Source organism: Lepus europaeus, chromosome 5, assembly GCF_033115175.1.
Source record: "Lepus europaeus isolate LE1 chromosome 5, mLepTim1.pri, whole genome shotgun sequence".
NCBI classification, from domain to species: domain Eukaryota; kingdom Metazoa; phylum Chordata; class Mammalia; order Lagomorpha; family Leporidae; genus Lepus; species Lepus europaeus.
Window position 1 is genome coordinate 123,916,263 of NC_084831.1, and position 14,043 is coordinate 123,930,305.

General features: G+C 39.6%; 1 protein-coding gene across 1 annotated transcript in view; it reads right to left on the reverse strand.

The window, feature by feature from the left end:
- Positions 1-14,043, reverse strand: part of SPTA1 (spectrin alpha, erythrocytic 1) — a 76,381-nt gene that overhangs the window by 34,131 nt on the left and 28,207 nt on the right. The window contains exons 19-27 of the mRNA XM_062193687.1: positions 11,965-12,182; positions 11,139-11,231; positions 8,292-8,429; positions 6,987-7,138; positions 6,243-6,429; positions 4,169-4,270; positions 2,858-2,949; positions 1,900-2,044; positions 758-939 (exon numbers count right to left, since the gene is read on the reverse strand). Of these exons, the coding sequence (XP_062049671.1) occupies positions 758-939; positions 1,900-2,044; positions 2,858-2,949; positions 4,169-4,270; positions 6,243-6,429; positions 6,987-7,138; positions 8,292-8,429; positions 11,139-11,231; positions 11,965-12,182 (1,309 nt within the window). The remainder of the gene's footprint in view (positions 1-757; positions 940-1,899; positions 2,045-2,857; positions 2,950-4,168; positions 4,271-6,242; positions 6,430-6,986; positions 7,139-8,291; positions 8,430-11,138; positions 11,232-11,964; positions 12,183-14,043) is intronic.

The following is a 14,043-nucleotide window of genomic DNA, read 5'->3' on the forward strand; positions in this document are numbered from 1 at the left end:
TTCTTCAAACAAATTGCATTTTCAACTATCTCTGGGCTCTTATTTCTAAATCCTTCTCCCAGCAAATTTATGTTATGGGACACGATATGGAAATAATCACACAAAATATGTATTTTGAGGTGAATTTTGGTTTGAGACTCTGACAAGACATTGAAAATTTTCTAGGATTTAATTCCAACATTTCTGCTACTTTTCCAGCCCTCCTCTCAACATTCAAAACTCATGCTCTGGTTATGGCTGTTTATTCTGTATCTTTCTCATCCGTGTGCCTCTGTTATCATAGTTCCACCGACATAAATAGCTCTCCCTTATGTTAAAATCCTGACTGATAGAGCCCAGCAAAATTCCAAGTTACTTAATAATGCATCATCTGTTCTCTCTACCTGTGAACTGTAACCTGCTGTTTCTTAGGAAGTATGTTCTGAGACATATTCTAGTCTACGCTGCATCTCCAGTAGAATGAAAACTCCTATAACCCACACTTTATGTATAATATAAAAGTTACAGAAACTTACTTAATTGGCCTAGATAGCCTCATATTCCTTCAAACTTCTAAACTTTGTGACTTTAAGTATTGAACCTGAACTCTTTGTGCCTTACTAGAGATGGGACTTGGAACACACTCATGCCTTCCAAATACAGAAGTATAAAGCTACTGCACTCAGATTGTCCCTAGAGGGAGGACATGGAACTTACTCAGAGGCCAGACATGGGACTTACTGTCCTCACCCGGCGAGATTCTGCTTTTAAGTGTTACCTGGCCTTGTTGAGGAACATGTAGAATTTCTGGGCCTCATTCAGGCTCTCCTTGCGGTCCTCTGTTAGCCCCTGCAGGTTGTCCCAGGCCTCATTCAGCTCTGTCCGCTGTCTCTGCAGATCCTCAGTGGCATCAGGGTGGGATTCGCAGAGCCGCTGTGCTGTCTCCCCCAGGATGACTACCTGGAGATATATGAGAGCTCTGATAATCAGACTCGAATCTTACTTGAATCTCTGTAAAAGAGTTCTGAGTCTTGTTCATCTCCCTAAATAGAAGCAACTGATATAGAAACATACTCTAATATTTTACACAATGATATAAACATTTTAGTCCACATGACATATTTCTGCAATTGTCAAAATTGACATCATAACTTTTTTTTTCAAATTAGTAAGGTTACAGGGAATGGTGATTAAGTGACTGTTATTAGTGGAAGCTGAATGTGCTTCACTAATTGTGACAAATACATAAATTTGAGATATCAGTAAGGGAAATGGGGTGAGGGATGTATGGGAACCTGTGTTACTAGCTCAACATTTTTGTTTTGTAAGTTTTAAATTATTAATAAAAATTAAAACAGATTTTGTGAATAAAAAGCAACATCATTTAGAGAACTCAAAGATCTTGATTCTTCACGGGAGAACCTTTCTGATATAGACATCTCCTGTACTCCTTTTTGCTCTTCATGATAATGCCAAGCTATTGGAAGCCTCCAGTGTATCTGACGAGCCCCAGAATTCACTTTGGGTGTGGGACAGAATTCGACTCATTCAATTCCTTACTAAGGAAACACTGTCACAGGCATAAACCTAGTCATTCTGCATATGGGCATTTGTGTTTCTCCCAGACCCCTGTCTTCCAATTAGCTAACACAGTACTGACTACTTGGAACTCACTAAAAAACACAGCGACATAGTGTACTCACTTCAATATAGGAACTGAATACCCACCCCCATGTTAATAGTCACAGGTCACACATTTTTAGTCACCCTGACTTAGAGACAGTAGAACAAGGATGATGCAAGAAAAAAAGAAATGTATGAATAAGTTACCGGAAAGGAGACTCAAAGGAGGAGGCATTGGTATAGTGATAGCCACATACAAGGAAAGTATAGGAAAAACTTTGGAAGCAGAGATCTCACCTTTTCCCCCAGGGGTATGATGTCTCTCTCAAAGCCCTCATGCTGCCGCTGAAGGGCTTGAACACTGAACAGGTCTGAGCCAGGCTCAGCAGCAGTGAGAGTCTGACACTTCTTCTCAATCTGCTCCTTTGTGTCATCTGCGTCTCTGTTATGCGAGATTGAAAATAGTTTAGAAGTAAATGTGCACCGAGGGAAGACAACCTGGGGCCACAAGGAAACCATCCTCCCCACCACCGCCACCACCACCATCATCCTCCTTTATGTGCGAGGTACTTAGAGTCCTTTAACTTCACATCTCCCAGAGGCATATTTTCTGTTACCATTCCCATTACATATTTCAGAAATCTTCGACTTAAAAAGGATAAGGATTTTTCTCAGTGCTAAAAAGCGAAGCCTACGTTTGAACCAGGTGGTCTGGCTACTTAATCATTATATTTCACCGCTTTCCATTGTAAACTATACTAAAAACTCAGGCTGTCTAACTTTTCCCCTTTTTGCACCTTAAATAATATGTTTTATATACAACAAAACTGTTTAGTTTCTGTTTTTTTCTTTGTTCACTTATTTTTGAGTGTGTGTAATTCTAAGTGTGGGTGTGGGGTTAGAAAACACACACACACAAAATACTAAATAAATAGTCAATGTGATGTCTGGTGCCCTCCACTGTATGCTTCTAGTTCAAAAATCCCATAACTCCTATCTCTACTTCAATCTTCATTCACAGTCACAGAAACATAACTGTAGACTACTAAGTTTGTACTAGGGAACAAGCCTAGTCACTATAAAATTTAGTTTAGTTGTCTGGGAGTATCCCATCTACTAAGTAAGGAATCTACTACCCAAAAATCTCACTCCTAATGGCAAGTTGTCTCCACATCAGGAAGAAGTTTTATTAATAGATAGGTTTCCACCATAGTAACTGCGATTGGTGGTTCTGTTAGGAGTATCACAGTCTTACCTGTGAAACATCTGGACAGCATGGGCACTGCCCAGCAGTTGGCGCTGTTCATCTGCAAGCTTCTGCAAGGAACCCCAGCGAGCATTCAATTCCTGAAAGAGATGCAAACATGAGACTTTAGACATACAGCTAGCTCATGTAGCCCAGTGGTGTATGAAGAGCACATGGGATTTAAACTATGGTTGTTTTCATGCTGTGTCTTTCAGACATTGCATAATGCTACGTCTTCCATGGATCACCTGAGCATAGGACTCATTTATTCTAGGGCAGCAGAAAGGAATTTGCTTTTTCCCGAATTGAAGATCCAGGTTGAAACCATCAACCCTGGAGTAGTAATCAATGACTGCTGCCACCAAAATTACATTACAGCCTCCAAAAAAACTGAGAAGTATCCTGTTGCTGATTAATAGTAATCATATTTCTTTAGAGAAAATAGAATATCTTTCTCTACCTTGAATTATTAACCTAGTAGCCTCTTACAGTAGGGAAAAAGTGTGTAGTTCCTGTGCACAATCCTTCTTATTCCATGAAAATCACTGCATAAGGAGGTTATCCTTACTGGTTTATCACAACTTAAAGAGCTAAAACATTCCATTAATGCTCATTAAGTCTTTGTTAGAATGATGTACGTCCAGTCAAGAATTCTCTCTGCCCCATCTTCACTGACCTATATCCTTCTTCATTATGGTTTCAGAATCCAACTCTTTTCAGTAAGCTGTGTTAACTCCGTCTCACTATCATAGTTTACCCATATTTTCTTTACATTTGTGTTGTTGAGCACTGACTTCCTGTGCACTTGGTAGGGAGGGAGAAGTGAGTATGTGTTGTAATTTAAGGATTTCAGATCAGTTTAAAGGTATATGCTCCAAAGAAGTTGAATTTTAGGTGGGACTAGAAGGCAAGAACTTTATGTTCAATTTGACGAAACATAGAATTAAAAAACCAAAAGGAAATTTAGTGATTGTACTATATAGCCTTGTTTTCTAGATGTCTATGGACATCTATGTCTTATCTCCCCTAAGCTTCCTAAAACTACTTATTGAAGCTACACCTGAATTTCTGGTTCCTACACCTTTGCCCCACCCAACCACAGAAACACCTCTGTGAGAGTAGAGAGGAAACTCAATAAATCTTAATAAATGAATCTTCATATGAATGGCTGGACTGATATCTTAGGCCTTTTCTGAGGCCCATTGCATACTGCTATTACCTTTTGTGTAGTATAAGTTATCCAACGTTGATTATATAAAAGTAAAATGAGAACAAAACCCCAGCCTGGTGGTGAGGAGACATGAAGGGAGCGTTGGTTACCTGCCGGATTTGAGCTCCTTCTGGTGTTAGTAGGTCTTCAAATAACAGATCATCAGCAACCCTGTTGATATTCCTTAGGCGAGGCTCATTGGTCTTCAAATCCTGCATGGGAGAATGTGTCCAAAGCAGAGTAAATCCTTTCTCAAGGACCTTCTCTACTACTTACCTGCCTATCTTGGCTTCATCTCTGGTAAACAGTGAAACACATTGCTGAACTCCCTTGCAATACACAAGTTGACCTCCAAAGTGTGCCACTAAATGAGTTCCCTGGAGCTCCCTGTGAGTGACTATCACAAACTGGTTAAGAGGATAATTATTCATCTAGAATTTGAAGCATATTCCATTTTCTTAGATTTCTTGACATCTCTCTCCATATTATGGCACTCCATCAGAAGAAAGTACACTTGAGCTGTGCAATATTCTTTTCTGTCACTAGCAACTTCACCTTTGTAGAATTTCATTGACTAAGTTACAATTTTCTTGATTAAAAATGATAGTAACAGCTCTAAGGAGCTTATTTGAACTTTTTAAAGATTTATTTGAATGACAGAGTGAAAAGGAGAGAGGGAGAGAGAAACAAAGGATGAGAGGAAGTGAGGAAAAGAGCCGGATGTGGCAGAGAAGGGAAAGAGAGAGAGAAAGAGAGAAAGAAACTCCATCTGCTAGTTCATTCCCCAGATGGTCACAATTTCTAGTTCTGGATCAGGCTGAAGCCAGTATTTGTGTGTTCCATCTGGGTCTCCCACATGAGTGGCAGGGGCCTAAGTACTTGGGCCATCTCCTATTGCTTTCCCAGGAGCATTACCAGGAAGCTGGATTGGAAGCAGGGCCACCCAGACCTGAACCTTCACTGAAATATGGGATACCAGTGTTGTGAGTGACAGCTAAACCTGCCAAGCCACAAAGCTGGTCCTTCATTTGAACTTTGAATTCTATGTGACGGCATATTATTTAAAAAAGAATGAAATAATTTAGACTCACAGCTAGTTAAGCTAATGGCGTAAATCTGGGAGAAAGAAGGATAATGAAAAAGTTTTAGAAGGACAATTTATAAGGGATCTGGCTATCAAGTTCTTCCTTCTTCCCACCCCAAGTTCTGTCCCATTATAAGAATTTACACAAAGAACTTCAAGACACCATCTCAAACTGGGCATCGGGAACATAATATGGTCATAGTTTAAGCTGTGAAGAATTTGGGGAAATCAGTACTCCCGCAGGCTTTGGAGTGGCAGACAATGCAGGCTGTAAGACTGAGCTAGCTAATGTCCTCTGCATTATTCCTTTAACTGTTAATGATTACAGTGACTCAGAGAAAGATCTGAGCTCAGAGCTCTTAGTAGTTTTGGGGAGAATAGCTCACTGGTATATCCCAAACATCAAGGAGAATGTCCGATTCACAGAAAGTGCTCAACAATATTTCCTGGTTGAATAAAGATCTTATTTCTTATTGATTAAACAAAATGCGGTTTAGATGCAAAATGAAATACTACTCAGCCTTCAAAAATGCGAGAATTTTGTTATATGCAACAACACAGATGAACCTGGAGGGCCTTATGCTAAGTGACATAAGTTAGGCACAGATGGTATGTTATCTTAGTTATGTGTGGAATTTAAAACTCCCAAAAATAAAGGGTTTGGTGGTAATTAGTGGTGATTAGGGACTGGCATTGGGGGTTGGAAAATAGACTTTGGTCAAAAAGTACAAAGTTTCAATTGAAAGTAAGAATAAGTTTTTGAGATCCATTGTACAGTGTAGTGATTATAGTTAATAGCACTGTATTATATATTTCAAAATTACTAAGAGTAGGTATTTAATATTCTCACCACAAAATAAATGGTATGTGAAATAATGCATATGTTAATTAGTTATATTTAATCATTCCCTGGTGTATACATATATCAAAATATCACATTGTACTCCATGACTATATATAATTATTTTTCAATTAAAAAAAACAAAAAGAATAAAAACAAAAAAGAAGTAAAAAGAATTAAAGAGTAGGAGGAGAGTCAGAGCAAAAGGAAGCAGTGACAACCTTCCAAAAGGTGTCTAGAGAAGATTCCTCTTTCTCACCTTTTGGAACTCATCAAACTTTTTCTGCAGCTCCCACACATCATCTAGTTCCACACCGGTGTTCTCTGCCTTTTTCTCTTGGATCCAGTCCAGCATGTCTCCTGCCTCATAGGCCAGCATATACTCATTGTACCGTTGTAACAGACGACGCCTGCGTTCTTCTGCCCGATCCAGGAGGGAGTGGTATCTGGGCAGGGAAATCAAGAGAACAAGAAAAGTGGAATAAAAATGGAGAAAATATAGAAGAGATACAATGAGAGAAGCAGATAACAAAAGTAACAAAAAAGGAGAGGGAGGAAAAAACAAATGAAGAAGACCAGTAAAATTAAATATATGTCAATGGAACAATAGTATGGCTAGTGACATTTTTTCCCATCCTATAAAAGTAAAATTTGTACATGCCAACTGACAACTGGATATGAAAAGCCTGCTACAATGCCCAAAGTTCATATGGTTGTCAGGAGACTTAGTAATAACCCTTCAAGAATACTGGGCAGGGAGTCAGAAATCATGTCACTATCAGGTGTCTGAAGTTAGGCAACTGACTTAATGATTATGGGTGTCCCATTTCTCATGTAAATACTGAACTAGCTGAAGAGTCTTCGGAATACCTTATCCTCACTTTATCTGTGGGTTTGCTGTGAAAATGCTAATTTAACAGATGCAGAGTTGTGGGAAGAGTATCTTTGGCCAGTAGGAAATTCTGGGCAAACACTGTCCAGTTCTCCAGCCTCTAGAACTTACTGATCCTCAATCTGCTGCTGGCGTTGAGCGATGTTGACCGGTTCTTCTCTTCGTCGCCGTGGAAGTGTTGGGAACTCATCATGGGCCAGTTTCCTGACATAGACAGCTGGGACGAAGCCCTGGTGGTCATCAGCTTCAACCTTCCACCAGTCCTGAAGAGAGAGCATATCCCAGTGCCTTCCTTAATTCTTGGGAAAATCCACAAGCAGGAGAGGTTTCAACTCTTATAGCTAAGTGCTTAGATACAGGGATAAACATGCTCAACAGAAACTAAGCATCATTTATGAGAGGCATATAACTTTCATGAGGAATTGCAGGAATGGCCGAGATAAGTCACTGAAATTGAGTAATGTGACATTTTACATCAGACCTTTCACTGTGGGGAGGCTGCCAAAAGCTGAAAAGAGTTCTCTGAAAGATGGTACACTTTGCTCATCAGAAGTTTACAAAAGCACATTGGGCCAAAATACAATGGGGCTTATTTGTGGTCAAACATTTGCATGTGACGATATTACACCAAAATGCTTCCTCTTTCCCTTTCCAGAGGTCCTCCCTGAAACTCATGAATATGAATCCCTTGTAAGGGAGTCTATTCCTATAGTGACTGTTGTAGAATGAATTTCCTTAGACAATAATGAACTAAAGTAGAAAGGTCTACGCAAAGTGAAAGGGGGACTGGACAGGTGCACTGGATATTTGACAGTCAAACCTCTTATCTCGAAAATGCTTCAAATAGCATGAGAGTAGCAACATCTTCTCAAGAGTTTTTGTAGATGAATTTGGTATTGTAGTATAAAATTACTTGATTTCTCATGAAAATATACATTAAATATCGTAGTCAATATGTTATTGCTGTTCTCATGAGTATAAAGGGTATAAAGTTTAAAGAAAATCAAATTGGAAAACAATTCATCTTGTTTCAGGTCCCACTTAAACCAAGACATTGTTATTTCATCACTGGGAATACTAGACTGGAAAAGAAACGAAGGAGAAAAAAACATAAATGGACAAATTAGTCCTGTAACATATTTAGAATTAATACTCATATTCTATATCTCTTTGGGCTAATTACTTAATGTCTTTGATCATTCATATTTTAATTTTAAAATTGGAATTACAATACCAAAAGATATGTACAGGATCTTGCACAATACCTGGAGGAAAGATACTATTCAATAAATTATATCTGTATAAGAGATAAAGTGATAAAACATGTTGGGTAGTGAAAATACAACTATCTATAGACGGGAGAGATGGCTATGGAAAAGTCATTTGGTTGATGGGAAGGTAAGAAGGAAATGCCACCTTGTTGATGGAGCTGAGCAGAGTTAAGACATCATCTTTCTTCATGGTAACTTCTCTGGTGCTTCGGGCCTGGAAGTCATACAAAGCCACAACCCTCTCTTCTCGAGCAGCTCCCTCTACTGGTGCAGCTTGTTGTTGCTGAAGAAAAACAAAAAGGAAGCTGATGTCAGGAATGTGTTGATAATTTCCTACTGCAGGCTACTACTGGTGGGCAGTCCTTAGTGCCTCACAGAAGACAGTAGCATCTGGAACGTTTTATGTGGCTACCAGAATCTTCCAAGATACTGCTTCCCTGTAACACTTATCAAGTGTCTGCAATTCGGTAAATGTGAACATTAGATGGAGTAAGCAAATATGTAGTTTGTCAGAAACTGTTCAATGCTCTAAGCAATTGACCCTTAAAGTGGAAGGAGTAATACCTTTACGAAGTTTCAAGTGGATTACACACGCCAACCTTTCAGAAAATTGGTTGAGGAAGCTAAAGATCCATTATCTGTTATTGTTCTCCTTTCCCTGGATCCCACCAGAAATCCTTCTCCACTCCTTAGCCTTTAAGTCATTATATCAAGGAACAGTGGACCTTTTATTTTAGAGATGTGTGATCTACAGCAGAGTAAAGGACACAGAATTGTAAAAATTGATAATATAAACTGAACTCAGTAAAAATATCTTCAATGTGTCTTTAGCGAGCAACACGTTCTCCAAAGTGGAGTTTTTCTCGGATTTTTACTTTCCTTGATTATCATACTTCTGAGAAAATGAACAAAATATGACCTGTGCCCAGATCAGAGTTGAAGATTCATCTCTCTCACAGATCCTTCTGATTTTATCTCCTTCAAGTACTGTGTATCCTCATAATGTATACTGTGTAAATCCATAAATCCATCTGCTCTTGTATGGGCACTGTGCAGAGCCCGAGGGAGGTGGGAGATGGAACACAGGAGCTCTGTAAATACCTATTGACATGACTCACCAGAATTTTGTCTACTCAAATGTGCGAATTCTTAGACTCTCATTAGAAAGAATCCCTTACATGGAAGAAGTGTGTTTCTGGGGCTGGCGCTGTGGCGCAGTGGGTTAATGCCCCAGCCTGAAGCACCGGCATCCCATATGGGCGCTGGTTCTAGTCCCGGCTGCTCCTCTTCCGATCCAGCTCTCTGCTTTGGCCTGGGATAGCAGTGGAGGATGGCCCAAGTCCTTGGGCCCCTGCACCTGCGTGGGAGACCTGGAAGAAGCGCCTGGCTCCTGGCTTCGGATCAGCGTATTCCTGGCCGTTGCAGCCAATTGGTGAGTGAACCAGCAGATGGAAGACCTCTCTCTCTCTCTCTCTCTCTCTCTCTCTCTCTGCCTCTCCTCTCTCTGTGTAACTCTGGCTTTCAAATAAATAAATAAATCTTTTTTTAAGTGTGTTTCTTATTTCTACTATGCCCAGAGAACATTGGTACCTCCTTTATTTGGTTCTAGATTCATCATTCTTCATGAAACTCTCTTTCACTTTGTACCCTAACCATTCTCACATTCTCAACCATTTGCATTTCCCATTCCTCAAGTCCACTTGATTGCCTTGTGGCTCAGTGGATTTGTCCTGGTAGCTGATTGACTAGGAAATCCCTTCTTCTCCTTGTCTACAAAGAAACCCAATTTTTAAAATAGCTCAGATAAAATGGTTCACCTCAGCTGTAGAAATTGTCTTATCTTCCAGCACTCTTATTTCAGGAGAAAAGAAGGCTCCCTTCTCTGTGATTCCTCTTCCCACATCTATTTTTATCACTCACTGTTTAAATTGTTGTCCACCTTTTGAATGTACCTTTCTTGGATACAGGGATTTTAAACATTCATACATCTTTATGGCAGACAATTAAGAAGCATTTGTATGTTTAACAATACCAAGGAATAAAAGAAGGAAATTATTTAAAAAATGATAAAGAAGCAAACAAAGAAAGAAAAATCAGAAGTGCAAAAAGAAGGAAAAAGGAGGTAAAATAAAGAAATTAGTGAAGATACAATAAGCTTTATTGAAAATTTCTTTCAACATTATCTCTATGGATACTACAAGATGCGGCAATTGCTGTCTGTAAGGATTATAGAAGATGGTGTTTTCTTTGCAATTATGTCATGGATTTGAGACTGAACCCCTTTAATGTAAAAGACAGCTTCTCTGTCTCCCCTAGCCCGTAGTTTCATTACCTGCACTTTATCTAAAGGTATTCACTGAATTAAGACAGTTGTACAGCTGGCTCTACAAGGTTCTAATCAGAGGACTCAAGAAGTCATTTGTTTCCCCAACAGATAAAAATTTGTTGAAAAGTATTGTCAAGAGGATTTTGTATAGGGGAATTCAATTCCAGGTCCAGGCAGAGAAATTCCAGGTCTGGGGCATAAAATAACTACCACTTACATGTAACCCATCCAGGCCAACAGAAGCCCACTTGGCAATCAAAAATTCCCTGAAGAGCACCTCATCGCTGACCAATCAATGGAAGGTCACTAGTGTCACTCACCAACCAGGAACTTGATAAGAATTGAGCACATGCCTCTCAGCCCCAATTTCAATCTGTAAGAACCTCCACCCCTAACTCCTTAGGGAGCCTGAGAATTGAGCAGTAGCTGCCTAGCTCCTTGGTTTGCACTTTGAATAAACATCTGCTTTCCTCCACCACACCCATGTCAGTGGCTGCCCTTCTGTGTGGCGGATGAACAGATCCAGTCTTGGTGGTTCTATAGAAACATCTCCAACTAGTTTGTGTTGTTTTGCAACAGATTGTAGGAAGTAAAACTCAAAAATAAAGATAATTTATTTCCCTCTGTGGTAGAAAAAGATGCCTATCATCACTAAGTCCTTCTTACCTGGCATGCTTCTGCCTGATCCCGTAGAGCTTGCATGCTGTTCCCAAATGCATTGAGATCCACTAGAAAGGCCTCATGTCTCTTCAGAAGAGCCTGGATTTATTGATGAGAAAGTCATAGGAATGAATATAGGAGGAACACTAAGCACATCAGTGGGATGCCTCAAAAATTATTTTGGGTACTGTTGATTGCTTTAAATCCTTGTAAGACCTACTTTCCAGCTATTACAAAGTTCCCAACACATATCATAACTGAGATAGGATATTTTTTATAATGTTGCTTCTTTGTAGGATAAGCATTAGCATAACTTTAAATGATCATCAGTTATTTCCAGCACATAAGATTTGTGAGATACTTCATTGGGTTTCCATAGGACAAGAATAGAAAATAAGACATGGGTATAAAGAATAATTATGACCTTTGAGATTCTTTTTGACCCAACATGTCTGTCTACTTTTATTTTAAAAACATTATTGAGGTTCCTATATATTAAAATATGGTTGGTTTATGAAAGCCTAAGGTTACTCTGTGAAGTTTAGAATGGGACCAAGACAGATATGAATTGCTGGTCACATCTTTTGGATTTAGTTAATCCCTAAAACTCTACAAATATCTGAAGGATTAGAAAAATATAGTGTATCTTTTGAAACCCCTGTCAATTCTAAAGCTATCCCAGAAATTACAAGTCAAAGCTGATCACTCTGTAAACTCCAGATAACAGAACAGAACTTGTAGTTGCCCCATAACATAAGCAAACCCTTAATTAATTCTTTGAGAACACTTGGTGAATATTCAGTAGCTAATATTCCTTCCTACCCCATCTTACCCCGGCTGCTTCTTCATCAGCCCCGTAGTTGGTGTTGTCTACAATGGGCTCCTTCTCACTAATCCATGCTTCAGCCTCATGCAGGTCAGCCAGGTACTGCTGGAACTGGACATTGGCCTCAAGATCATTCTGCCGCCTGGCAGCTCGAGCACAGAGCGACTCCATATTCCTGTTCAAACTCTCCACCCTAGAAGCCACATCTTCTGCAGCAAAATGGTCTATGGCGGAGTGAAACAAAAGGTGAGCGTAACTGTCGCTAACATCTACCAAGCTGTGCTCCTTTCAGTAAACCTGAGAGAGGTGTGAGGATGGTGATGCATTTAGTCAAGGTCACACTCTGTTGAGTTCCTGGAGAACCAAAATGTTCTGAGTTTAAGAAACAAAATGTGCTACTTGGGAATAGATGTGTATTTGTGGTGATTAATGTGTTGGTATAGCCTAGGAAATACAGACCTGAGAAAACATCATTGTATTAATAATGCTCAGAGTCCCAAAAACCTGTCTTTCCCAGACTAAACAGAAAAAATCAACAGATTTCTTCCTCTGCTCATAAAAGTTTTATTAGTATAGGAATTGCTTTTCCTTTCTAGCCAACTAGACAACAGAACAAACTTTAAGATAAAATCGTTTTCAGACAACAGGTAGAAGAAGAAGGAAAAATATAATGCAAATCCCCTTTTATAATGTATTCCTTGAGCAATTTCTGGACTGCAGTGCTGGAGTGGATAGTCCAAACAGAGCCCAGTATTCACACTGAGTAGGAGACACAGAAAAACCACACAACTAGAACTTGTGAGGCAGAATGCTAAAAAGAAAGGATGCTCCTTTTTTAAAAAGGAGGTTTCCTGACAGGCAGAGTGTTTGTCTCATTAGTTACTCATTAGCAAACAATTGTAAAAAGCCCCGTGAGGGAAAGTTCACCAGGCTAACAAGAGGAGAGACAAAAAAAAAAAAAAAAGACCAGTACAAACATGAGTTTCTCTCTCTCTGCTCACCTCTCAAAGGTGAGCAAGACAAAGAGCAGGTGCCATTTTGGACATACGTAAAAGCTGCATGACCTCAGGGCTGCACCCGCCCACAGCCAAGCAGAAAAACCTGACTCTGGTGGGTGGGATGAAGTAACAGGAGATTAGGACCTAGTGAATGTGTGGAGCTAATGAACTGAGACTGTGAAAAAAGAGACGGTGGGTGGGGGAGAGAACTCAAGGAATTCACGTGAGTACTCTCCAGAGATGCTACAGTTCGGTAACTTTGGCAACCCAGTGAGAGACTGCAGGAGAATTTGAGCCCACACTGAGGGCAGCACAGATACCCTGTGTGGTCCTTGGGAAAGAGCAGGTGAATGTTATACCAACAGGAGCCAGAGATTGGAAGCTGACTACCTTCAATTCCACTCAGCTGTGTGGAATTACTTCCCTTCTGAATCAAAAAAAAAAAAAAAAAAGAGAGAGAGAGAGAGAGAGATAGAAAGAGAGAGATTTACCATGCCTAACCTGGGAGTGTCATCTTTGGCACACCCTTAACTCTGAAGAACTGAAGAGAGCTCTCTGGCCACACCCATCTCAAGCCTCTAACTCCATCAAAAGCAGACAATCCACATGATACAGTCATAGTATAACAAGAAAAAGAAAAAGAAAAAAACACCACAGCGAGGGAAGAAGAATCCAAAGAATATCTCCACAATGCCAAGCAACAAACGCAGAAACCGAGGAAACAAGAACAAGGAAGACATTATGATGCCCGAATGAACAAGACACCCCAAGCCAAGATTATGAAGATGATGAGATGGAAGAAATGCGAGATACAGATTTCAAAAAATTTATAAGAACATTTAGAATTTTTCAAAAACAAATGCTTGAACTACAGAAATCCTTACTGGACAGGATAGAAAATCTCTCTCATGAAAATGAAATCTTAAGGAGGAATCAAAATGAAACACAGAAACTAGTATAACAGGAAAGTGTGATAGTGAAGAGAAATCAAAATGAAATGAAGAACTCAATAGATCAAATGAAAAACACATTATAGAGCCTTAAAAACAGAGTCAGTGAAGCAGAACAGAGAATATTGGACTTAGAA